This window comes from Mytilus trossulus, chromosome 7 (assembly GCF_036588685.1).
Source record: "Mytilus trossulus isolate FHL-02 chromosome 7, PNRI_Mtr1.1.1.hap1, whole genome shotgun sequence".
Taxonomy (NCBI): domain Eukaryota; kingdom Metazoa; phylum Mollusca; class Bivalvia; order Mytilida; family Mytilidae; genus Mytilus; species Mytilus trossulus.
In genome coordinates this window covers 72,754,181-72,781,744 of record NC_086379.1, presented here as the reverse complement: position 1 = coordinate 72,781,744, position 27,564 = coordinate 72,754,181, and the positions used below count along the sequence as shown (strand labels likewise).

The 27,564-nt window shown below is 32.6% G+C and overlaps 1 protein-coding gene across 4 annotated transcripts in view; it reads right to left on the bottom strand.

Annotated features, from left to right (window-relative positions):
• The window catches only part of LOC134725756 (brain-specific angiogenesis inhibitor 1-associated protein 2-like), a 42,831-nt gene extending 15,679 nt beyond the window's left edge, over positions 1-27,152 (bottom strand). Inside the window, exons 1-12 of one of the 4 annotated variants that reach the window (XM_063589878.1) lie at positions 26,835-27,152; positions 26,267-26,342; positions 22,915-23,007; positions 12,231-12,292; positions 10,218-10,289; positions 5,882-6,013; positions 4,930-4,995; positions 3,216-3,302; positions 2,702-2,803; positions 2,229-2,394; positions 1,598-1,790; positions 23-88 (exon numbers count right to left, since the gene is read on the bottom strand). In XM_063589878.1, coding sequence (XP_063445948.1) covers positions 23-88; positions 1,598-1,790; positions 2,229-2,394; positions 2,702-2,803; positions 3,216-3,302; positions 4,930-4,995; positions 5,882-6,013; positions 10,218-10,289; positions 12,231-12,292; positions 22,915-23,007; positions 26,267-26,342; positions 26,835-26,882 — 1,163 coding nt within the window. In that variant the 5' untranslated portion in view covers positions 26,883-27,152. The remainder of the gene's footprint in view (positions 1-22; positions 89-1,597; positions 1,791-2,228; positions 2,395-2,701; positions 2,804-3,215; positions 3,303-4,929; positions 4,996-5,881; positions 6,014-10,217; positions 10,290-12,230; positions 12,293-22,914; positions 23,008-26,266; positions 26,343-26,834) is intronic. The other 3 variants (XM_063589877.1, XM_063589879.1, XM_063589880.1) reach the window with 3 other exon arrangements.
• Between the last annotated feature and the right edge of the window lie 412 nt (positions 27,153-27,564).

Below are 27,564 nucleotides of genomic sequence, written 5' to 3'. Positions count from 1 at the left end.
CACATGAGATAAATAGACTTACTGAGGAGGTGGTTCTCTTGGAGGAGAAACAGTAGGTTCTGTGAAGGACATTGGAAACCATCCATATCTGTAAACAAATAAACAGTGTATTAATATTCTAATTCATCTATGAACATAAGATACATTTGACAAGAACATTAACAATAATGAAAAAAAAAACATTCATTAGTTCTAGCTATTAATAATTTTGAAATTTCTACAACACATATACAGTGGTTGCAATCACATTGCCAACAATTTGAATGGTTTCCTTGATTCATAATGTGAAAGCAATCTGAGTTATCTCCCATTGTAATTATTATACAGAATAAATATTTACACCATATTGCAAAAAAAAATATTATCCTGTTAATTTAGGCTAGAACATACAAATGTATATTGCCATCAATTTGAATGATGTTTCAAACAATTAGAATTATTTTCCTTGTACCTACTTTTCCTTGTAGTGTTTACAGTACATAGCAAATGTTAATCATTTTCCCTCTTGTTCACAATAAGTATAAATTATTAGAATTATCTCCCTTGTTCTTACTGTCCACTACAAGTATTTACATCACATTCAATGCAAACCATTAGAATTTTAAATCGTATACTTATTGCCAACATTGAGTATAAACCAACATAATTATCTCCCTTGTACTTACTGTCCACAACAAGTATTTACATCACATTCAATGCAAACCATTAGAATTTTAAATCTTATACTTATTGCCAACATTGAGTAATATGAGGCAGGCATAACCTGTAAATGGGGACGAAGTCTGTATGCATTATTTTTTGTAACTTTAATATTTGTTAAAAAATTAAAACGGAAATGTCACCGTAACGTTTCCGATTTTGGTTCTGTTGTTAGGGATTTTAGTTGTGACGTTATTTAAATTATGACGTCATATGCAATTATGTAAACAAAGAAACGCTTTCATCAGGTAACGTTTTTTCATATCAAAGAATTATTTAAAAAAATGAAAATTGGTATTGCATTCCCTCCTTTTTATACTAGACTGATAAATATATATTTTACTCAAAGATTCATAACGAGACCGGAAAAAGGAAGTATATTGTAGATTTCTGCGCCGGTCCGGGATTTCAAAACATGACATAAAAAAAGTTAACGATTTTGAGTTCATTAGTACAATGAAAAATTCGGGAAATTTTCCCCGATTTTTTTTTTTTTTTTTTATTTTTCTACCGTAATTGGGGACTTCGTCCCCATATAAACAAACATAATTATCTCCCTTGTACTTACTGTCCACAACAAGTATTTACATCACATTCAATGCAAACCATTAGAATTTTAAATCTTATACTTATTGCCAACATTGAGTATAAACCAACATAATTATCTCCCTTGTACTTACTGTCCACTACGAGTATTAACACCATATTGCCAACCCTCTGCCGGTTCACCTATCACATTAATCCGATCACCTTCTGTAAAACTTTATTTATTATCTCCCTTGTACTTACTGTCCACTACGAGTATTAACACCATATTGCCAACCCTCTGCTGGTTCACCTATCACATAAATCAGATCACCTTCTGTAAAACTTAATTTATTATCTCCCTTGTACTTACTGTCCACTACGAGTATTAACACCATATTGCCAACCCTCTGCCGGTTCACCTATCACATTTATCAGATCACCTTCTGTAAAACTTAATTTTTTATCTCCCTCTCCAACATGACTGTAAATTGCACGAACCTGCGTGGTACCAGGGGGAGCTGCTGGTGGCACACTTATGCCACGAGAATGTGGCATTGTTTTAGCTGAAATAAGATAATGATACCATTATTAATTAAAAAAAAGTATTCAACAAGGGACCAAACAATAAATTAATTCCCAAAGTTGTGTAGCCAGTGAGTTAATCACTAGTGTTGTTTGGACATTATTGAGACTGAATTTCCTCAATGAAAGCTGTAAATTTTTCCAAAATTACTACATTTTGTATTTAGTGCTCGTATTTAAAGGGACATAACACAAGTGAATATATCATGTACAAAATTTATTGAAAACGGCAACTATGATTTTTTTTTTTTTCTTTTGCAGAGAAGAAAATGCATCTTGTTGCAGAGAAGAAGTTTTCAGAAGATGAATTATTCTCTCCAGTACACAGAGCAGTTTATTTATGTTGTTTTTCTTTCCATAGGAAAATGTTCAACTCTACTTCAAACACTTTCAGGAATCATGTGTTTCTAAAATATTACCACCAAAGTTTCCAGCATAAAAGGATTCCGGACTAGCATATTCTGACACAGGTCTCCGCTGCATATCATGAGCACTATTGGACCGTCTGTATGGACTACCAAGAGATCTTGTCTCGTCAGCTAGATGTCCATTTCCCCAGTATACACTGCCATTGCCTACTTCTTCCTACATTGAAAAAAAATAAGATGTGGTGTGATTGCCAATAAGTATCCACCTGAAACCATTATTACTTAAATGAAAGCAACTATAGGTTACACTACCACATTCAAATGTAAGCAAAACAATGCTTACTTTGTGAAGAACTTTTTCTGTATATATAAAAATAAAAAGATGTGGTAGGATTGCCAATGAGACAACTCTCCACCAGAGTCCAAATGACACAGATCAACTAAAACTACTATAGGTCCCTGTGTGGCCTTCAACAGTGAGCAAAAAGAATCCTTTTTACAATATAGTTTGTAACAAAACATACCTTTGTTTGATAAAGAAATCTTTCTGCCTCTGGAGGTAAAATCTGAGGTCGTGATGACAACTGTTTCCATTGAGGCAAACCAGCCAGTAAGGTGTCTGCAGACTGAAAAGTCAAGAGTATAATTATGAGAATTGTTTCAATGGAGGTAAACCCAATAGTAAGATTTCTGCAGACTGAAAAGTCAAGATTATAATGACAATTATTTTCATGGAGGCAATCCAAATAGTAAGATTATCATTCATAGAAAGATTCACAATAAAGCAATTCAAAATAAGTGATTACAGAAATTTCATTCAATTATAAAAAGTAAAGAGGAATAGTTATCTCCCTTTTCATACTGAAATTTCTTAAATTAAATGCACATCTGAAACATTGTTGACCTATCATGCATACATAATGAATTCCAGAGGAACAGATCTAATTTTGAAAACCTAACCTTAACCATGGAAATAAAGTCAAGGCCTTCCAATATATATAATGTCAGATGGGCTTGTATCAACAAGCTCTACAATACCTGTTTGTGATGATTTGCATATAAATAAGCTACTGCACTGAGTCGGTCTAATAAGAAACAGTGACATTTTCTGTCCTCTAATAAAGCCTACAAAACAAAAAACACTTATTATTAGGATATTAAATTATTCATTTTAATAATCTTCTCATAATAAAACTTCTTTTATTATGTAATGCGCCCAGTGATGCTTTGCTATAAATTGGCTTTTAATTGCCAATTTCATTATGCTGTGAAATTGTTGGGTTTTCTAAATGTTTTAAATGAAAGTATTTAAGATTTAATTGTTCTTCAATGAAAATTTGATTGGTACTTTTTTTAAATCATGAGAATTTTTTTTTTAATATGAATCATGATTTTTGTATTTGATTATTGAGGCATTTTATTGAATATATTTATTCAAACACCACTCAAGTGTACTGTTATATTACTCAAATTAAATTAATGTAAATAATAATTTTTATAAAAATATTTGTTCTTCCTTTCTTTTTCCAATTTCACGAAGTAATAAGTGTTGGACTATGATGCAGTGAAAAAGTGTAATGATAGTAAAAATTAAATATTAAAGTTAAATTAAATACCTATTTTTTTCAAAGTGATAAACAGAAGAGATGATATTTGAATGATATAAAAGGAGAACTGTCTGATTTTTTTTAAATGAAGATTTGTGGTATGCCATTTCTGTGTTGAAATAATGCACCCACTTACTTATCTCAACATAGAAATTATTACATATACTTATCAGTTATCAGTAGAAAAGTCCAATTTTGATGTTAACATAATAACGTTAATGCACATGCATGCACATGTGTGCTTTTAGTTTTGTCAAAATACCCACCAATCATTAGGCATATGGAGCTATCATTGATTTATTTAGGAATTTTGAAAGGCAAGGGCTTTATTGTCTTTAAATGAATAAGAAGTGAGATGAACAATTGCTTGGTAAATTTTATGCTAAAAAATAATATATTTTCCAATCAAAGGTGTTGCGTACATCATTTTATTCCCCCTCCTAAACTACCACTTACTTTGGATACAATCAAAATTCAATTGACCCGTTGCAATGTAATTGGTTATTACTTGTATAATTTATGATATAATAATAATTTTATCTGACAAAAAGTTACATTTCACTACTGCTAAGCATTTTTCATGAGCGATATTCATAATTCTTTAATAAATAAATTTATATAAAGTACAGTAGTTTTAAAATGATCTTCCTGCAAATATCTGATTTGATTGGACCTTTGTGACATTCAGGATGAATCTAATTATCTATATATCAGTAGTCAAACATCCTATTTGGTCAATATTTATATTTGTATAAGTTATCTTTAATTGATATGTTATCGATAAAAACATAACAAACAGCTTTCACACCAAATATGGTCATAACTACTATGCACTGATGTATTGGTAACATGTTATAGTCAAAACAGTACAATAAACAGATAAGAGATATCAAGATAGTGGGAGTTGGGATCTAGGCATTAAAAATATTACCTTATTTCATTTCTGAACTTTAAACCTAAAACTAATGACAAATAGAAAATTTGACAAATTTCATTTATTTGTTGATTTGTTAATTTAAGAACTTTATTAATTTGCAATGACAACAAAATTCTACTCTCAATTGTTCCACATACATAGTAATGAATCAAGGATGTTTTTTAAAAGTCCTTGAAGGAATATGGCTTTCAATATAACATTAAATTACCAGTTTTAAACCCTGTACTCTGTATTCATATAATTTTTCATGACATCTTTCTAATGCGTTTATGTACTGAAAAAAATAAGAAAAAAGCATAAAAACATTCATATCACACTTTTTTTTATTCTGGTAGAGGTTGGAAATTGTTTTTTTTTTATTTGTACATAAATTAGAATTTAGTTTTCTTTTATGATTTTTTTTACATTTGTAATTTATGGGCCTTTATAGATTTCTATGAAGTATGGGTTTGCTCATTGTTGAAGGCTGTAAGTTGACCTATAGTGGTTGACTTCTCTGTCATGTCGGTCTCTGGTGGACTGTTGTCTCAAAGGCAATCATACCACATCATATTTTAACAAGTTCATCATTCCTGTTAATACCTGAACTATCTGAAGCTCTACCAAATAAATATCAGATTTATATTGATAATTTTTAGAGATTCTTTGTTTTATCGTTCTAGTTTTGAAATCCTTTGTTTTTATGAGATTTGACAGTAAATTGGAATCATCTGATAAAAGAAATGTCACTGATCAAGGTGAAATTTGGATAACATGAACTTTGGTTCACCTCATCTTTTTTATCAAATCTTTATGAGTTTCAGTTCTTATCCTCTTTCTTTAATCCAGAACTTCAAATTTATGGTTTCAACATATTCAAATCCACCTGTTACCTTGGGGTGTTAGGTGCTGACCTTGTCACCAAACATCTGTAGAGATCTGATGATTGAGTCAATTTTCAAATGTGACCTTGAGATCTCAGAGGGTTACTTTATTACAGTCACAATTTTGTCCTATTTGTCCCTAGATGGAATTATATTATTTTTGTCTGTCATATATTGCTTGGTTGCTATTTCATTGGTGTTAACCCTTTGTTTTCATTTATACCTGAACAATAACTGCTATTCTTTTATTTTTTTATATAAAGTTTTCCCTTATCTTGAACTTAATACCATGCTTACATGAGCTTCTTTTTGGTCATCATATACCACTTTATTCTTTGTTTTCTTCCTGAACTTTTTCAGATTATCACTGGCCTTGACATATGGACTAATGGCAGCTTTGTGACCTTGAGTGTATCTTCTGTGTTGTGCCTATATATCATCAAATAAGGGAAATAAGAAAAAAAACTCTTAAGTACTTTTACACTCCTGTATGTTCACAGATTTAAGGATTGGTATACGCTACATTCCATCTTTTAACATTTTAATTTTTAATTAAAATTTGAAGTGTAACTTCAGTATAATTGTTTAAGATATTCAGACTGAATTGTAGCTACCATTTCAAACTCCAGTCAATACGAGTATTATATAATGTTTGCTTTTATAATTATTGTGCATAGCTTCCTCACATTCAGTCAGCTTTGCAAATTTATGTACATGACTTTTGTATTGTTTATGCACAAACATGACAAAGTATAAAGAAGTCATTTGGTTACTATTACTCAATACTTTTGTTGAATAAATTCTATATGATAAATGTCAATTAAGTAGACTAATCTAATACAGAAAACTGATTAAAATTACAATTTTATTATCTATAAATATGTCCCTATAACCAGAAAAAAAAGTCTTTTTCAAAACAGAATATAAGTCCATCCATCAAAATATTTTCTAAAATTTGTTGTTTGTTTTTCCTATGTATTCATTGATTTAAGAAGAAAATAATACAGCACAAAAGCCACCACAATATGGAAACTGTTTACCCTCACTTAAAAAGATCCTTGGTTGCACTTCATGAATCAAAAAGTAAATGGCTCTTCATATTGAATTAAAAGTTTAATTGGTTACTTCTATACATTGTATTTTATAGCCATGGCTCTTCATATTGAATTAGAGTTTAATTGGTGACTCTAGTATACACTGTATTTTATAGCCATGACTCTTCATATTGAATTTGAGTTTAATTGTTAAACTTCTATACATTGTATTTTACCATAAAAGACAATAAGAGTATTCAATGTTATAATCCATCATGCCTGAACCTAGCAACCCAGTATGGGATTGATTAGTCTGTAAGTTTACTATGTTATTTAGGATGACACTTAGCCTGACCTTGACAAGGACAACATACCTAGGACTCTGTGGACCTACCAAATCTTCATATAACTAAAAGCTTTAATTAAATACAAAACTGTCAGTGTAACTTCCTTATTATTACTCAGACATCAATGCTCATACATTTATCTACTAGTAATATATTATCCTATATTATAGCTCTATAGACTATTTTTGGGGTGGCCATCTGGTTTTGGCGGAGGAAATTGGAGAGCCAGGAGAGAACCATGACCTTTGGTATGAAAACTGAATTCTGTACACTGGAGCAGGACTAAGCGCATACTAAACTGAAGAACTCACATAATGCAAGCTTTGGTTTATTTGCTTCATCAGTTCAAGATTTAATGGCCATTTTATTTTGTGATTTTACATATATGTACTTTAATGAACTTTTGTAATTTTGGTTTTTAATATGAATAAAAGAAGTTGTAGAGTATAGGTCAATGAGAGACAGCAACCCTAAATCACAACAAAATGTTTACTTTTCACGTATAACACAACCATTAATTAAATGATATATCTGTGATATGTCACAAATTAAAATAATAGAATCCTAAATTTTAGATTCATCTGGTTACCATAGTTATGAAGTCAACATATTCTGATATTTGACATGTTTGCAGTAGTTTAAAAAAAAATGTTAAGTACAGACATCTTAAAAACCACATGAATAAAATATGACATCTAAATTAATAGTACAGAAATGTGATATTACTACAAAAGATATTTTGGAAATTTTAAATTATGTCATACTTTTGAAATGACATGGAACTCAATGTACACAATCTGATCAACCTAAAACGGATTTGGATTATTTCTAAATGAAGCTGTTAAAATAAAATTGCCTTTTAAAATTCAATTCTATTACTTTAAATTTCAATTACCTATCAAAAAGTGCAGGTTTTATCTGTGTCAAATATGTTTATGAATGTAATTTATAGAATTATAGTCTAAATCTAAGTACATACAAATTGACTAGATTTTTTTCCATAACTTTTAAATTGCTCAGAAATTTCTGGTGTTATAAATAATAACTAACATATTCGCATCTTTTCATTACTTGATTTTTATATAACTATATATATTCTGTTTCCCTAAAGTTTTCCTTGTAAATGCAATTCTACTTTTTTTTTAATTATTTCTTGAAAAAAAATATCAGGAAATAAATCAGTTTATTGTACCCACCAAGAAGTGTTTATTTAGATATTTTTGAAAGAAGCATAGTTGGTCTCTTTCAAAAAAATCTTGGTATAAATCAGCTAAAGTAACAAATTCATGCTCAACTTTTCATTAATTTTAAGGTTATAGCACTTTTTTTTAGAATTGTTTGGTGACAAAAATATACTAAACTATTTTTAAGTATGACATTTTAAAAAAAAAGATAATTAGGGGAAAATAAACAACGATTTAATGATAATTTCCCTGAGTAAACAAAAATTTAATAGGATTTTACCCAAGTAACCAGACAGGCTGACAAAACTCTCTCATTAACTAACAATTGACATTCTCAGTCTTCAAGTTTTGTTATGTAAATTGTCAAAATGAGAAAAGTGATTTGTCCACAAACATAGAAGGTAGAAATTAGGTCCTCATCACAGCAATGAGACACAACTATGATGAATATGTTTGAGGTTTTATCTTAGAATGTGGAAAGTAAACAACACTTAACATGGCTCTTCAAACCTATTGACTATCTATAGATTTATCATCATCAAGATAAAGACACATTTGTTGTGTACAGTGTGATAGATAATCAAATGTTATCCAGGTCTTCAATTATCAAAGAGAAGATCCCTGTATTTAAAGGTGTCAATTTTGATGTATCATTTAATTAGTGAAACAGACATTAAATCTGTCAGACATCAATTACAAATAGTTTGATCCAATGTAATTTTCTATTATTCAATTTTCCTTATTCTTTCAAGTCTGTTTTTTAAGAAAGATTATTTTTTTAACAGCACATCCAGTAAAGAATAAATAGTTGCCAGCCTTTATAGCAGCCATCTACACCAGGTCATTTAGGATACATTAGTTTCTGTTTGTCAAATGCAGTGTACATAGTGTTAGGTGGGTGATGAAATTTGTAAATAACAGACTTTTTTCTTTCATAAAATATGGGAATGACCATATATCAAAAAAATGTTGTTACTTGCACTGGACAACAAACACACGAAATTCATGTCAATGGTACAAACCCCCCCCCCCCCCCCTTTTCCCTAACTAGACCTTATATTTTTAAAAGTTTCTCATAAAAAAAATCTGTTTATACATTCTTGAGGACTACTCCTATATTCCTTCTTTTAGATCATGAACTATGAACTTATGTTCAAGATGTACTTTAAGCAATTATAGATATCTTAATACTAATATGTCATGTTTATTACATTTATATAGTGGGCTAAATCTGGCTTATCCTAATGGTCTATATATCTTAACATAAAGAGGCTTCACAACAATATCATCTGGAATAATCACAACAATACAACAACTTGATAATTTACTACCATTTCTTTTCTTATTGATATCAACCTTTTTAAACCCACAGAATGTGATACCAATTAGTACAGCCATTAATAACTTCATTCTTCTAGTTTTTACATATTAAAAACCATATAAGCAAGTATAGAATATAGGGGGTGTAGGTGATAACAACACAAAGAAATGCTGGTATCTAACCATTTATAAAAGAAACATTTGATTTTTATTGTTGCACTTCATCTGAATGATTGTCTCATCTGTTATTAGACCTATTTATCAGTTGTCTCTTGCCATGTGCGGATCCAACCATTTTAAAAAGTGGGTCTCAACTCAGGATAAAAGGGAGGGTTTCATCTATATGTCCCCATTGAAATGCATTGATTGTCAAATAAATTGGGGGGGGGGGGGTCCAACCCCCTCACTGGATCCGCCACTGCTGGTTATAAACTTTTATAGTACATTCAACTAAGGAAGTTTTATATTAAAAAGAGCTTCCTTGATGTAATCAATCAATAGAGGTTGTTTATGTACCAAGGAATCAAAGTGCACTATAGTTGATTGCACATTGGATTTTAGACATCTCACTATACATAGGCCAATAATTTAATTCTTATGTCTTTCTATTGTATTCTATCTACAAGAAATGAATATCGTACTACAAAAGACCTACAAAGGTATGTCATATACAGAAAGATCAAAATATGGGCGTGGTTCATACAGGTAATCAAAAGTGATTACAACCCAAATTACAATCAAATCTTACCGCAGATCTTTTAAAGTCATTTTCTAATCTCTGCTCCAAGGGAAGAATAAGTTCTGAGAACAAAGCTTTGCTCTGAAATAGAAACAGCAAATAAAATTAATTTAATAGGATCATTATAAAACCCAGAGATTTTCTCTTGTTGAAGATGAAATCTCTGAATAAATAGAATATGTAATAAAGATATATTTGTTTTGTTCATGTCTTAATTCTTTTAAGAATTTAAAGTTCAATGATGATCATTTTTTTTTCCTCTTACATTTTTGAATGAAGAAACAAATTTAATAAATAGAAAAACTTTTTTTTTTAATTTACAAAAAACATTAATTAAAAAGCCTAGTAAGTACTATGGTGGATTCAGAAATTTCTCACACATGATTAGATCCAGAACTATTCATTTTGAACAAGATCACATATTTACATATATAATAAACAATCACAATTTATTATTACTGAATTTGAGTTTTTTAAGGTGAATAATGTCCTTGTATTGAATTGAAAATCAGTTGAGAGTTTGAAAAGAATATTTTAGTACATAATTTTATTCATTTTATAAGAACTGTCTCCATGGTGACATTATGTTTATAAAGTATTTAATATTTTCTGACTTGTTTCTCAGTGCTTCACAAATATAAAATGCAATCCCAGTCTTAAAGTCATTGACAAAAAACTTGTAAAGATTACAACTATAATTAAAATTTACCTGAAAAACTTATGTTAATATAGGGGTGACATAATACACTATATTTTAATGCATCATATTATAAATGTTTGATTTAACAATTATTCTTTTCAATATTCATGGTCTTTCTTTTCACTATTACAATAAATCTGCACTTTTAAAAATTTGCATCTAACTGGTGCATGTGAAGTGTAAAAAAGTAGGTCCTTCATAATTTTCAATGCCAAGTGGATTTAAAATATCAATTATTAAAGGTGGTATGGGAGTGTAAATTAAAAATTATAGAATATGTTCATACTTTGCTAAATCGTAGTATATATATTGATATATGTTCAAAAGTGTACTTAAAATGATAGGTCACCATGCTATTTCAAAAGCTACAGGTTGTGACAAAATGACACATTTTGTATGAATTATACAAGAAAATCATCATTATGTGATTAAAAGCTGAACTAAATTATAGAATTGTGAAATAAAATATGAGAAGGTAGTTTCAGAAAATGTTTTGAGAATTTCAATAGAGTCACCATACGTTTTTTCTGGCTAAAAATCAAAATAACAAAATTCCAATTAGATTGCACAAAATTCCAAGTAATTTTCCAGAGTTACCTCCCCTTAAAATGCGAATTTATTAAGCATTAACAATCAGGCAAAAATAATATATACAAGTAAAAACATTAATATTTATAAATTATAATCTCATAGTTGTTTTTCTTTTAAATGAAAATTCACATTAGTTATCTTTATTCCTGCATCAAATTTTGCTAACTTGATTAAAAATCTTGACCTTGGTTTCTCTGTTTTTTTACAATCCTAGATGGCGAAAGACACCCATACCAAGTTAGTATCAGAAAATGTTTTGAGAATATAAAAAAAAAAGCTGTGTACTAAAAATGTCAACAGATGTCCGCATTATATTTTAAGGCTCTAATATACCCAAATATAGAAACAAAATGTCAATAGATTTACAGACTATCGAAGATTGGTTACCAAAACCATCAGAGGAATACATCTTAGCTTTGTACAATTTTTTATTTGTGGTGGGGGAAACATTCTCAATTAAAAGTTAAACGTATGAAATGGTTACACAATACGAATATTGAATAGATATAAGAAGATGTGGTATGAGTGCCAATGAGACAAGCCATAATTTGTAAAAGTAAACCATTATAAGTCAAAATACACTACATTGGGTTTTTTTCATTTCCCCCCTCATATTTCTCTTCTTCACTTTTCTATCAAAATAAAATTCCTGAGCTCATGCTACAATATCCCGGGAATGGAAGGTTAATGACTGCTAACTGTTTGCTAGACGGCATTATTATAATACTCACATTTTCCTCGATTCTTGACTGGATTTCTTTTTGAGCTTCGGCAATCTGATATATAGCTTCACCTACAAAAGAAATATGTACCTTTATATGTTATTCTAGTATTTAGGTTACTATTACATATTTGTGTCATTGGGACGCTATTTCGTTGGTACATGAGATCAAACACCCCCGATGATATCCATCTAGACTAAAATAAGAAGATGTGGTATGAGTGACAATGAGATAACTCTCCATCCAAGTCACAATTGATAAAAGTAAACCATTATAGGTCAATGGTCTTCAGCACAGAGCCTTGGCTCACACCGAACACCAAGCTATAAAGGGACCCACAAATTACTAGTGTAAAAAACGTGACATTCAAACGGGAAAACCAACAGTTCAATCTATATAAAAAGTTGAAACGAGAAACGAGGAACACTTATGAACCACATCAGCAAACCATCAGATTCCTGACTCAAAACAGGTGCAAACTATTTCAGCGGGTCTAAACGTGTTAACGGTACCAAACATACTCGCAGTGCAACATCACATCATAGAAAGACACACTATAGAACTATCAATTGAAATGGCTTAACTCAATCAAAAGACATATTTACACAAGTGAACACACACTGAACAAAAAAATTTGATGTGTACAATAGAGTCCTTTAATTGGAACTACAATATTCCCACTCTTATCCTTATACACACTTATGCGTTCTTTTTGTAAGTGTTCTTCTGTCCTGACAAAGTTATATCCATTACAAGAAAAAGGACATCTTATCAAGAACCAAAAGAAACTTATTCAAAAGGACTAACACGGATGCAGACTCTGCTCCACATGTAACACCTGTCGTTAATGAGGTTCACATCTTTGAAGACATGTTTTATTTTATGGTAAACATAGTAATAACATTTAAATACTAGTAATTTACGGTGTCAAGATAGCCTCTGGACAACTAGAAAGCTAGGTGGTTACTTTGGACTGTATGACTATATTGGTGTCCTCAACGAACAGTTACACGAAAACCCAATGGATTCATATGCATGCCGCATAAACTGAAGACATAAACGATTTTCTAATTAGCGTACAGAACAATATTACAGTGCTTTATTACAGCCGAAGTGTGCAGTCGTCCTCCATATACAAAAGCCTTAATTTGCTATGGTAATCCGTGTGAATGCAAATGCAGTACTTTTAACAAATTTAAATGATTTAAAGGGATATTGTATATTAAAATATTCAAGCAATTATGTAATATTTATACAGGTGACTTCCAGGTAACTTTTGTTTTCAAAAACAAATCATAACAAATATATTGATAGGCAGGTCTTATTTGATTTTCCACTGACGCACACACAGACAGGCGTTGGAACGGAAAATAGTTTACATGTGCTAAATCTTGTCTGTTTGTAGTGACATCGTCTTCGGTGATCGGAAATAACATAAGGATGATAGAAGTGTAAATAAAAGTTAATAGTTTAATGATGACACGTGTGTCCTGTCTGTAGGAAGTTTGTAACTGTTTTAAAATTCAATGTCTTTAAAGTTAACATGTAAAATAACAAACTTATCCATTACAGGGTTACGGTGTTAATCAGTTAAACTGTTGAAAAAATGAAAACTCCGGGGTCAAATCCTAACGCAACACATCTTGTGTCTTGTATTCAGACTGAGTGTGCTCTGGTATAATCACAAAGCAACAAACTAGATTTTTTTCTAGTACTCAGAGTATAACCCCTGTCACATCTTAAAGCAACACACTTTTTTGTGTAGTACTCAGAAATGAACTCTTTTCACATCCTAAAGTAACACACTGTGCTGCTCAACACTCAGAGGGGAACTCTTGCAACATCCTTTTGCAGCTATATTTTTTGTCTAGTACCGAGAGGATAACAATGATCACACCCCATAGCAACAAACGAGTATAGTACTCAGAGGAAACAACGCTGCTTACTACCAAAAGCAACACACTGTTTTGTCTAATACTCAGAGGAGAACTATGGTTACATTCTAAAGCAACACACTGTTTTGTCTAATACTCAGAGGAGTACAATGGTTACATTCTAAAGCAACTAACTGTTTTGTCTAATACTCAGAGGAGTACAATGGTTACATTCTAAAGCAACACACTGTTTTGTCTAATACTCAGAGGAGAACTATGGTTACATTCTAAAGCAACACACTGTTTTGTCTAATACTCAAAGGAGAACTACGGTTACATTCTAAAGCAACACACTGTTTTGTCTAATACTCTGAGGAGTACAATGGTTACATTATAAAGCAACACACAGTCTGTTTTGTCTAATACTCAGAGGAGAACTATGGTTACATTCTAAAGCAACACACTGTCTTGTCTAATACTCAGAGGAGAACTATGGTTACATTCTAAAGCAACTAACTGTTTTGTCTAATACTCAGAGGAGTACAATGGTTACATTCTAAAGCAACACACTGTTTTGTCTAATACTCAGAGGAGAACAATGGTTACATTCTAAAGCAACACACTGTTTTGTCTAATACTCAGAGGAGAACTATGGTTACCTTCTGAAGCAACACACTGTTTTGTCTAATACTCAAAGGAGAACTACGGTTACATTCTAAAGCAACTAACTGTTTTGTCTAATACTCAGAGGAGAACTATGGTTACATTCTAAAGCAACTAACTGTGTTGTCTAATACTCAGAGGAGAACAATGGTTACATTCTAAAGCAACACACTGTTTTGTCTAATACTCAGAGGAGAGCTATGGTTACATTCTAAAGCAACACACTGTTTTGTCTAATACTCAAAGGAGAACTATGGTTACATTCTAAAGCAACTAACTATGTTGTCTAATACTCAGAGGAGAACTATGGTTACATTCTAAAGCAACTAACTGTGTTGTCTAATACTCAGAGGAGAACAATGGTTACATTCTAAAGCAACACACTGTTTTGTCTAATACTCAGAGGAGAACTATGGTTACATTCTAAAGCAACTAACTGTGTTGTCTAATACTCAGAGGAGAACTATGGTTACATTCTAAAGCAACTAACTGTGTTGTCTAATACTCAGAGGAGAACTATGGTTACATTCTAAAGCAACTAACTATGTTGTCTAATACTCAGAGGAGAACTATGGTTACATTCTAAAGCAACACACTGTTTTGTCTAATACTCAGAGGAGAACACTGGTTACATTCTAAAGCAACTAACTGTGTTGTCTAATACTCAGAGGAGAGCTATGGTTACATTCTAAAGCAACACACTGTTTTGTCTAATACTCAGAGGAGAGCTATGGTTACATTCTAAAGCAACTAACTATGTTGTCTAATACTCAGAGGAGAACTATGATTACATTCTAAAGCAACACACTGTTTTGTCTAATACTCAGAGGAGAACAATGGTTACATTCTAAAGCAACTAACTGTGTTGTCTAATACTCAGAGGAGAGCTATGGTTACATTCTAAAGCAACACACTGTTTTGTCTAATACTCAGAGGAGAACTATGGTTACATTCTAAAGCAACACACTGTTTTGTCTAATACTCAGAGGAGAGCTATGGTTACATTCTAAAGCAACTAACTATGTTGTCTAATACTCAGAGGAGAACTATGGTTACATTCTAAAGCAACTAACTGTTTTGTCTAATACTCAGAGGAGAACAATGGTTACATTCTAAAGCAACTAACTGTGTTGTCTAATACTCAGAGGAGAGCTATGGTTACATTCTAAAGCAACTAACTATGTTGTCTAATACTCAGAGGAGAACAATGGTTACATTCTAAAGCAACTAACTGTTTTGTCTAATACTCAGAGGAGAACAATGGTTACATTCTAAAGCAACTAACTGTGTTGTCTAATACTCAGAGGAGAGCTATGGTTACATTCTAAAGCAACACACTGTTTTGTCTAATACTCAGAGGAGAGCTATGGTTACATTCTAAAGCAACACACAGTCTGTTTTGTCTAGTACACCAAAAAGCAACATATTTTTGCTAAGCACTATAGAGGTATAACTCTGCTCACATTTTAAACCAACCATCTTTTCTGTCTTGTACTCAGAGAAGAATTATAGTCACAACATTAATAAACAAACTTATTTTTCCATTCTCAATTTTATTATTATTCTTTTGCATGAAGCATTTGCTAACATGAAACAATGAAATATCTTGACAGGAATTTATATTAAATTGATGTCAAGTTTTCTAAAAAAAAAAAGAAAAACATATTTCTCAACACCAATAAGAAGTTATTTGATTTCACATGGACATGCACAATACACAATCTGTTACTTTATAACATTCTATTTCATAGTTATGATTTTAACCGGGCTAAATTGGAGAGAAAGAAAAGAAGGAAAACATTTTTGTTTGTTGACAGTATACCACTTATGACGTTATGATATATTATTTCTGACAGCCTTTTGTTATAATGCACTTATGATGCGGTCACAGTGTTGTATGATGTATAGTGTAACAGATGTACATTTATAATTTGTATACAAAACATTTATGGTATATATGTTCATATAGATTTCTTGTATCTGCAACAAATCCTCCTACACATAATATTTGCAATAATCGAAAAAGTTTTACTCAATGCTATTACATCTAGGCGAAAGTTGAGGCATGTGTTTTACTTTCTCAAGATGCACATGCAATTTAAATAAAGACTAGACCGTTGGTTTTCTCGTTTGCATGGTTTTACACTAGCGATTTTGGGCCCTTTATAGATTGTTGTTCGGTGTGAGGCAAGGCTCCGTGTTAAAGGTCGTACATTTACCTTCAATGGCTTACTTTTATAAATTGTTATGTGGAAGGAGAGTTGTTTCATTGGCACTCACACAACATTTTCCTTTATCTATTGGATGGAGAGTTGTCTCATTGGCACTCACACCACATCTTCCTAAACCTATTGGATGCAGAGTTGTTTCATCGGCAATCACACAATATCTTCCATTATCTATTGGATGGAGAGTTGTCTCATTGACACTCACACCACATCTTCCTATATCTATTGGATGGAGAGTTGTCTCATTGACACTCACACCACATCTTCCTATATCTATTGGATGGAGAGTTGTCTCATTGGCACTCACACCACATCTTCCTATATCTATTGGATGGAGAGTTGTCTCATTGGCACTCACACCACATCTTCCTATATCTATTGGACGGAGAGTTGTCTCATTGGCACTCACACCACATCTTTCTATATCTATTGGATGGAGAGTTGTCTCATTGACACTCACACCACATCTTCCTATATCTATTGGATGGAGAGTTGTCTCATTGGCACTCACACCACATCTTCCTATATCTATTGGATGGAGAGTTGTCTCGTTGGCACTCACACCACATCTTCCTATATCTATTGGATGGAGAGTTGTCTCATTGGCACTCACACCACATCTTCCTATATCTATTGGATGGAGAGTTGTCTCAATGGCACTCACACCACATCTTCCTATATCTATTGGATGGAGAGTTGTCTCATTGACACTCACACCACATCTTCCTATATCTATTGGATGGAGAGTTGTCTCATTGGCACTCACACCACATCTTCCTATATCTATTGGATGGAGAGTTGTCTCATTGGCACTCACACCACATCTTCCTATATCTATTGGACGGAGAGTTGTCTCATTGGCACTCACACCACATCTTCCTAAATCTATTGGATGGAGAGTTGTTTCATTGGCACTCACACTACATCTTTCTATATCTATTGGATGGAGAGTTGTCTCATTGACACTCACACCACATCTTCCTATATCTATTGGATGGAGAGTTGTCTCATTGGCACTCACACCACATCTTCCTATATCTATTGGATGGAGAGTTGTCTCATTGGCACTCACACCACATCTTCCTATATCTATTGGATGGAGAGTTGTCTCATTGGCACTCACACCACATCTTCCTATATCTATTGGATGGAGAGTTGTCTCATTGGCACTCACACCACATCTTCCTATATCTATTGGATGGAGAGTTGTCTCATTGGCACTCACACCACATCTTCCTATAACTATTGGATGGAGAGTTGTCTCATTGGCACTCACACCACATCTTCCTATATCTATTGGATGGAGAGTTGTCTCATTGGCACTCACACCACATCTTCCTATATCTATTGGATGGAGAGTTGTCTCATTGGCACTCACACCACATCTTCCTATATCTATTGGATGGAGAGTTGTCTCATTGGCACTCACACCACATCTTCCTATATCTATTGGATGGAGAGTTGTCTCATTGGCACTCACACCACATCTTCCTATATCTATTGGATGGAGAGTTGTCTCATTGGCACTCACACCACATCTTCCTATATCTATTGGATGGAGAGTTGTCTCATTGGCACTCACACCACATCTTCCTATATCTATTGGATGGAGAGTTGTCTCATTGGCACTCACACTACATCTTTCTATATCTATTGGATGGAGAGTTGTCTCATTGACACTCACACCACATCTTCCTATATCTATTGGATGGAGAGTTGTCTCATTGGCACTCACACCACATCTTCCTATATCTATTGGATGGAGAGTTGTCTCATTGGCACTCACACCACATCTTCCTATATCTATTGGATGGAGAGTTGTCTCATTGGCACTCACACCACATCTTCCTATATCTATTGGATGGAGAGTTGTCTCATTGGCACTCACACTACATCTTTCTATATCTATTGGATGGAGAGTTGTCTCATTGACACTCACACCACATCTTCCTATATCTATTGGATGGAGAGTTGTCTCATTGGCACTCACACCACATCTTCCTATATCTATTGGATGGAGAGTTGTCTCATTGGCACTCACACCACATCTTCCTATATCTATTGGATGGAGAGTTGTCTCATTGGCACTCACACCACATCTTCCTATATCTATTGGATGGAGAGTTGTCTCATTGGCACTCACACCACATCTTCCTATATCTATTGGATGGAGAGTTGTCTCATTGGCACTCACACCACATCTTCCTATATCTATTGGATGGAGAGTTGTCTCATTGGCACTCACACCACATCTTCCTATATCTATTATAAGATTCATATCGATTCGTTTTTACCCGTAAAAAATGTACATGATTTTTACAATTCTAAAAAGTTGGAATTATCTAGAACACGTTAGAAATATTTGCATGAATTTTCAATTGCAAGTCTGTCACAGTCGCCAATGTATCGGACGAAATCTTCGCAACTCGTCATTCCGTTTCTATACGTTGAAACTGTTCCTTTTTCAGAACAAACTGGCTGCAACCTATCTTTCAAAATGACAGCACTAACAACGACAGAATTATTTGTTTTCATATTTTGCCGGAGAGTGTATACAAAAACAATAAGAGTTTAAAAAAAATGACTATTTGTCTTTTATGTCATGATGATTTTTTGTCTGATAATTTTGTTTACAGGCTACATTGCACATGACATTATTTGAGAAGATGCCAAACAGAGCTTGCAGTTATCTGCATACGACCATTTTCTACAATCTCGTCTTTTCCTTTTCAATGATATCTGCATACAAATACATTTTTTTTTACCCCGAGCCTTTTCAAGAAGGATTCTGTTGTTGATTTTTTTAATAGTGAGATTTTTATATCAAATAGCTATATATTTACATTTAAGGTAAAACCAATAATTATTTCAATATGCATTAAACAAAAACATTGAACACATTTTCCATCTATGAAATTGTGTTTATCAGAATGACCTAGTTAGACAACCCACGTGAATTGGTGTGTGCTTTATGTCCAGTGACAAATATTCCATGCACATTTAGGACCAGAACAAATTAAACAGCATAGAACATCTAGCTCAAACTGTTTTCACAAAATTTATTCTGTTTGAATACACTCCCAAAATCAACCGACATTTGAAAGAAAAAAATCATGGACCTTTTTCAGTCAAGGCAAAGATACTGTTTTAAGGAAGTAGGCTAAAGTTTTGAAGGAAAAGTTAATACAAGCGGTAAGGAGAAATGTCTTTCTTTTGAAAGGGAAGAAGTTTTGAAGGAATATTTGTCATCACGGTCAATATCATTGCTCATCTCTAGTTATCTTACTAACTGTTATAGCATATATCAGCATCCCGTCATGTTATATCATAAGCCGGGATGAAGTTTTGAAACATCAATAAATACATTACTTTCATTTGATGTAGGGATATATGTTTGAATAATCTTTTATAACAATACATAACTGCTAGAAGGTATGGATTTTTTCACTGCTCAACGGATTGTTGTCAGATTGTATATATATGTATTATATGTAAATTAATGAAATGCTTGGTGATGCAAAGGGCAACATGTCATAAAAATTTATCTTGGTATTTTGCCTCTGAGCTAGTGTCATTATAAAGTGTAATGCATCATGTTCATACACCGAATATCTCGTCTTTTTCACACCTGTTTTATTAAACTATCCTTGTTGAAATGCTCTTTGTCTTTTGAGGTCGAATACGACTAAAAAATAAATAGACCACAGTTCCTGATGAGCTATTTCAAAAGAGGGGAGACAAATATCTGAATGAAAAAGCATATAAAACAAACTTTCACTATCGGCCTTAATAGGTAGCCCGGGTGGTCTCGCTACCTCTGCTCTCTGAATCCAACCCTGAATTGCATATTTGTTTCGATCCATCACATTTATGCCTAGAGATCCTGGCAGAAAAAAAACGGCAATATCCATCTAGAGATACATACTGAATCTGAAAGAACTTTACACATTTTTCTGAAAGAACTTTACACATTTTTGATTGAAGAAGAAATACTCAGAAGTATGTCAACAGAGGAGGATTTAGGGCTGGGGGAACAGGTCCCCCTTATATATGGAGCTACATATATGGTTAATGGATAGATTTTATACAAGTCCCACCCTAACGTTGTCTTTCCGGGAGACAGCCCCCTTTCAACATCCTGGAATTGTACCTTACCAATCTGTGCAATTCCTTTTGAAATGTACTTTATTTGTAATTTGAAATTGAGATCGATTGTCATGAAGATAAATCGGTGTAAATGAAATAGGAGTTTCCGATAATTATAAGCCTGTACATGACTTTCCGTACATATTATATTGGATTCAGGAAGTGATCAGTGAGAATCGCTGTTTATAGGGAAACAATTAATACTCGCTCTTATTAGTCGTTGGCAACCAGCGGCGAAAGTCACGACAGATCAAACTGTAAATGGAATCGCATACTTTATGCTATGTTACCTATTATTAAAATTTCACTTTTTTGTTATTGAAAAAAATTAAATAGTAAAAACAAATACGAAAGCTTTCGGCAAATGTTGAGTATCTATCCAGAAAACTTTTAAGATTAAGAATAAAACGTAACATTTTGGGTGCTAAGATAAATTCTTTGAAGTTTATCTTCTTACTTTACAGTCAGTCTGGTATAGGATCGGATAGTTCCGTGAAAAAAAACCCCGACATAATCAAACGCTCAAACTATATCATTTACTTACTTAAAGATTATGAAAATTGCAAAAATACTCTGAATTCGATAACTACGTTATTGTAGAAAGAAAGATATTTCTATGTGTCCATTGGACATAGTTCCGAACAGAATGTGGTATAGTTTATACAAACTTGTTCTTTAACTTAGAAAAGCATATCTTTATATCCTAAATGTATGTGAAACAATATCTAAACCAGTTTTGGAAAAGTGCAGAAAACTTTAAAATTTATATGAACCATAATAAGTACATTTCCTAGTTTAATTGAGACGGATTCGTGTTTCCATTCTCAATTTTATGAGATAAAGGTTGAATAACAGCCAGCTATATTATGATATTTAAGTTTCAACTTTGGCAACAGAAAGATTCTGAAAACTTTTTAGAAAAAGAAAGAAGAAATCCACAAGTTTCCTGTTATCTTGTCCTCTATATTAAAATAGAAGTATAGTATTTTCAGGAATCTGAGTAAAGATGATGATATCAAATCAAAAATACATTGTAATAATTTGAGTCAATCTTTGAAAGCTCAAAGTCAGTTGGTCTACAATGGAAGTAATATTGAGAATAAACTACTTCCATGGTCTACCATAATAATCAGTGAAAGGAGGATTTATCCGAATTAGGATAATTTATTTACATTATTTGTCATGGTTTATATGGTGTACACCTGTCAATTGATATTTTATTAATTTCAATATATAAATGGATTGGCACCTCCTTATATAAATTTATTCCAAATTGTCATAACAATTAGATGTATACCTCCCTAAGCCAAATTTCAGTTTCAAATAAGAAGAAAATATCAGAAGAAAAAGATTTCAAACTGTTTTTTGGAGCATGTGCTATAAATAATAAAATGAACACTATTTATTTTTGTAAGTACTGTTATCGTTTGTTGTAAGTGTGAAAAGTATAATATATCATGTCCCTGGTTGTATATCCTAGGTATATAACCTTATATTTGACTTATGTTGAGGACCCTCAGGAAGATAAGCTTTAACTAATGATGTTATCCTTTTGAAATAAAGATTAACTTTTCATATACCTTCATAGATCTTCCAACTGAAACTTATATCCCAATGGTTTTGCATGTAAATCAACAGAAAGCTGACAGATGGAGATATTTCATATCTTCATCCCCGTTTACTGCTACGAAGAGGTGGGGCGGTTAACATATAGAAATATAGCCTAGCTGTTATAGAGGATTTGATTTGATGACTTTTTAATCAACAGAAATTAAGGCCTACCTATATCTTCTGTCCCTCCTTTACATGTGGTCCGGGCGGTCTGTCCTACCCGTAACAACACTTCATTGTATGTTCTTGCAGCCGCTGTTACACCTGTTTAAAGTAAACTATGTATTAAAAAAAATCATATTTCAGGCTCCGTTAAAATTGAAAACATATATTTCATTACGTAACAGAGGACCAAAATCCGAGGGCTAATATCATAATGATAAAAAATATACGTTGTTGCTTACTTGAATGTTTTCATATATCAAAACAAATGATAATATTAAAAAGAAGATGTGGTATGATTCCCAATTAAACAACTGTCCACAAGAGACCAAAATGACACAGACATTAACAACTATAGTTCACCCTACGGCCTTCAACAATGGGCAAAGTCCATACCGCATAGTCAGCTTTAAAATGCCCTGATAAGATGTAATGTAAAACAATTCAAACGAGAAAACTAACGGCCTTATTTATATAAAAAAATGAACGATAAGTCTTTTACATGTTACTTATAGTTCGTGTTTAAGACTGAATGTATGATTAGAATTCAAAAACCAAATAATTACAAACTTTTTATTTTGGCTTTCCAATTTTTTGTATCGAGAATACAATAAGAAGATAAATTCAAAAGCAATCGTTGTGGGCACGAACATTCGGATCATAGTTTTCCCCGTGACAAGTATGCATGTAACGTAGTACTGGGACATACGCAATCATCATGTATACTACACAGGTTTCTGGCAAAAAAGTTTTAGTGAAATGGGCATTGAAAAACTTTAGTGGAACGGATAGAATTATAACTTGATTCAACCTTAAAGCTGAATAGTTTTTGCAAAGTAGCCCTGCAAATATATGTAACCCTTTATAATACCTGCATGGTCTTTACTGATGAAATGCTCAAATGATTTAATTGAGGCATTGAGAGCGTCCTTTTATCAAAATATATCTCTAGTGTTTTTTATCCATATTGTGTTTGTTTTGTCTTTATTTAATGGTGACGAATTTAGAGTTGGAGCAGCATTTATTCCTTAAGCAAATAAACAAATCAAAATTACCATTAACACCAAAAAAAGTCTTTTGTAAGAGCCATACATAGAATCAGTGGAGGCTAAATAGAACGATCTCCATCACTTGAACAAAATCGCAGAAAAGAGTGCTTGGATGTTCCATATAAAAAGACCTTATCTATTTGTGTTCGGAAATTTTAGACCAATCAATCTCTTTATTCTTTATCAATTTAAATCTTCCAATCTTCATATTACTTTCCCTATGGATTTAACCGTGAAACATCTTCCTCGTTTCTCACTCTATATGTCGTTTTGCATAACCAATAACAAATGATATTTTGCGGAGGTAAACGTCTTCTTCATTCTAATATAATAAAGTGTAATAAAAGAAGATATTTAGTTGGAAGGATTACATTTGTTTACTAATGGGATTAATTTGTAGAAAATGCCGTCAAGTAAGATATAAGTAAACATTGGGGGTTTATATTATTTCTCTATTATCTTAAGAGCACGGTCAACATATTGGAAAACGCGTTCCAAAGCAGTGCAGGACTATAGGACTTACTTTTCAGAGTGTTGTGGGAAATAAACAGGTGGATACTATATTCTATCAAATTCATACAATATATATGCAAGGGGACCTTTTTCTAGTGGGGTCAGTACATACAGCCGGTGGAAAGGTGGGGTCAATGTTTTGCCCTCTCTCAAAGTATCTACAAAAAAACTCCCTCTTCTTAAATAATTGTTTGTCTAGTACCCGGTGAAAGAAAGTAAAGATAATCACTTTTCGCGTTAAAGTCTAAGCTTATAAAATGGCTCAAACGTAGCGGTTGCTTGCTTTACTTGATGTGCAGTGACAATTATTTCATACATATTTAGGATGAGAACGTATATATATAACTGATACAATATGAGGCTTCTGAAAGGTGGGACGCGGCGACCGGTGTGAAGGGTGTAAAACATTTAAACAGCCATGGGAATATCATAAAGGATACTATTGTAATTATAAAAATAGGATGTAAATATCAATTTAGTTGTCATATGATTAATAGGGTTCTAGTTGTTTCTTTGCAGTCACAATAATACTGTGTGTTGGATAGTGGCAAAATTTCGCAATACAACTGTCCAACTACTATATATATATAGAGGATGAGTTGTTGCGAGGATTTTTTTAACGTGCAGAGAACTTAAGAATTCAACCTCGCTGCGAAACATGCATGCATGTAACTACCCCTGTGAGTTTATATATTTTAAAATGCAAACGAACGCCGATTTCAGCAATGATTTTATAGTCGGAACTAGAAAACTCCAATGATAAAGACAGACGCCCATTTCAGCAAGGAGATTTGACGAAAGGAGAAAACTCAAAAGATGATCTTATTTGTATACCCAAGTCAGTCTTTGGTGCCTTGCAAGGAACTAACCGATGTGCTGATCACTTGGAGGCTCAGCCGCTATCGTCCTCGAAAGTCCGAATATTTGGTGAATTATAAATCATTACGGACTCACAGCCGAATTCATGGGGGTGCCCACCCATATAATTTCGGGTGAATGATAAGACCTTAAGGGTTGTCAGCATTGAAATACTGAATTCTTAGAAGATAAAAATCTTAAAAACAGTAGACTTTAAGAAGTTATGGACTACATATATAAACAATAATAAAAGAACCTTGAAAGTAAAAAGTCAAACATGTAACTAACTTCTTTCGGGTATCAGAGGCGGATTTAGGGGGGAGAGGGGCCCGGGCCCCCCATTTTTGGGAAAAAAATTGGTTGCTTATATAGGGAATCACTGAAGCGTGACTGGAGCGGGGCCCTTCTTAGGTCAGTCAGTGGGCCCCCACTTATGAAAATTCCTGGATCCGCCACTGGGTATGTCTTGCCCTCCTGACTTGCCCTCCTGGCTTGCCTGAGTGATCAATTGATGATCAATTAGATACAGTATATGCCTGTATTGTAATTTTTTCTTTGGGGTGTCTTGCCTCGGAAAATTGAAATTCAAAATATTTTTATCAAAAGGAACAGAGAATTTCTGTATTTGATAAAAATACCAGACAAAGTCTAATTTAAATTTGGTTGTTCACCTTTTGTTCCGATTTGAGCTGTTTTTCTTTTCTTTTTTTTTTTTGGGGGGGGGGGGGGGAGGGGGCTAATTATAGTAAAAAAAAGACCTAGCCCTGAGTAATATCTGACGCCTAGAGTACGTGTTAACCTCACGCCCTGTGTAGGCCTGTAACCCTTCTTATCCTTCATGTCAAACAACCTGTCACTCAGCTACAAGAATGACCAGGGTACTAATTTATTATGATAATCATTTATCTTGAGAGTGTAAACTACATTTAAAACAAACATACCAACCAACGCCTTATGATAAACTTTCCCTGCTAATATAATCTGTCGTACACCCGGTGTAAAATTGTCTGTTAAACCCTGTAAATATACAAGAAAATTCTAGCTCAGAAAATGATATTTGAACTGAAAGATTACTTATTTTAAATAAAAAATATAACATGCCATCTAAAAGTTAAATTACACCCCTCCCCCATACAAGTTTCTATCATATGGATCATACAATTGTAATGACATATATCTTTGCTTTATGTTCTCTGATCATACCAAGAATATAATAATGATAATTCTTTTATCTTTTTACGTTTAAACAAACATGATAAATGAAATAGTAAGGTATAACGTTCTACAATATTAATTGCAAGTGACAACAAAATTAACATTAACAACTTTTTGTTGTATTAAATTCTAGAAGACTATGTATGTAATAAATATCTTAAACACTATAATATTTACAAATCTTGTTGTAATTTGATAGAAGAAAATATTAAATACATTATAAATCGATAAACATCCCTGTCACAATATTACGATTATGCATCTTAAATGACAGGTGTGGTCAGGTGTGCTTACCTTATAAATTGTCTCCGTTAACTTGTGGGTCTCGTCGGTATCCTTCATGTTTCCCTCTGCACTTAAAATCCACAAATAAAATAGATCCTCACATTAAAAACGTGTATCCTTGTTTCCGCAACAAGGACGTATATAAACAGCCAGGTGTAATACCGTTAGACGTCAAAGTTCAGAGGTAACAGGTAAAATCAATAATATGTATTATAGGTAAAAAATGATAAAATTTGTAAAGCTGACGTAATCGGATTATCTTTGTGAGTGTCAGATACATTGAAATGTGAAAAACCAGCTGATAAACAAGAGGTGAACACGGTTATTAAAAATGTTTTATTGCGATTTCATAATTTCAAACACGTCGCCTTTACATGCATGTAGTTCGTATCATAAAGTCATTTGTATATATAATAATTATTTTGTATAAATACCTCTATCTGAACCAAAATAGATTCTATTAGGTTTATCAGAGTATACTTCTGCATGGCGCAGAACATATTCACAGAAAAAAATCAAATCTTTTATACTGGTAGATATTATAGCGCCGATAGTATCATCTGTTTTAGTACTAGACAAATCCATTCTTTTAATTTAAATCTGAAACGACTTTAGCGAATATTTTTTCTAGACAAATCATTTCTATAACACAGTAGTCTCAGCTAAAATGAGCATCAGTTGATCATTTTACTTTTCGCTAACATGGATACAAAAATCTCGCGCTAAAATGGGATATACT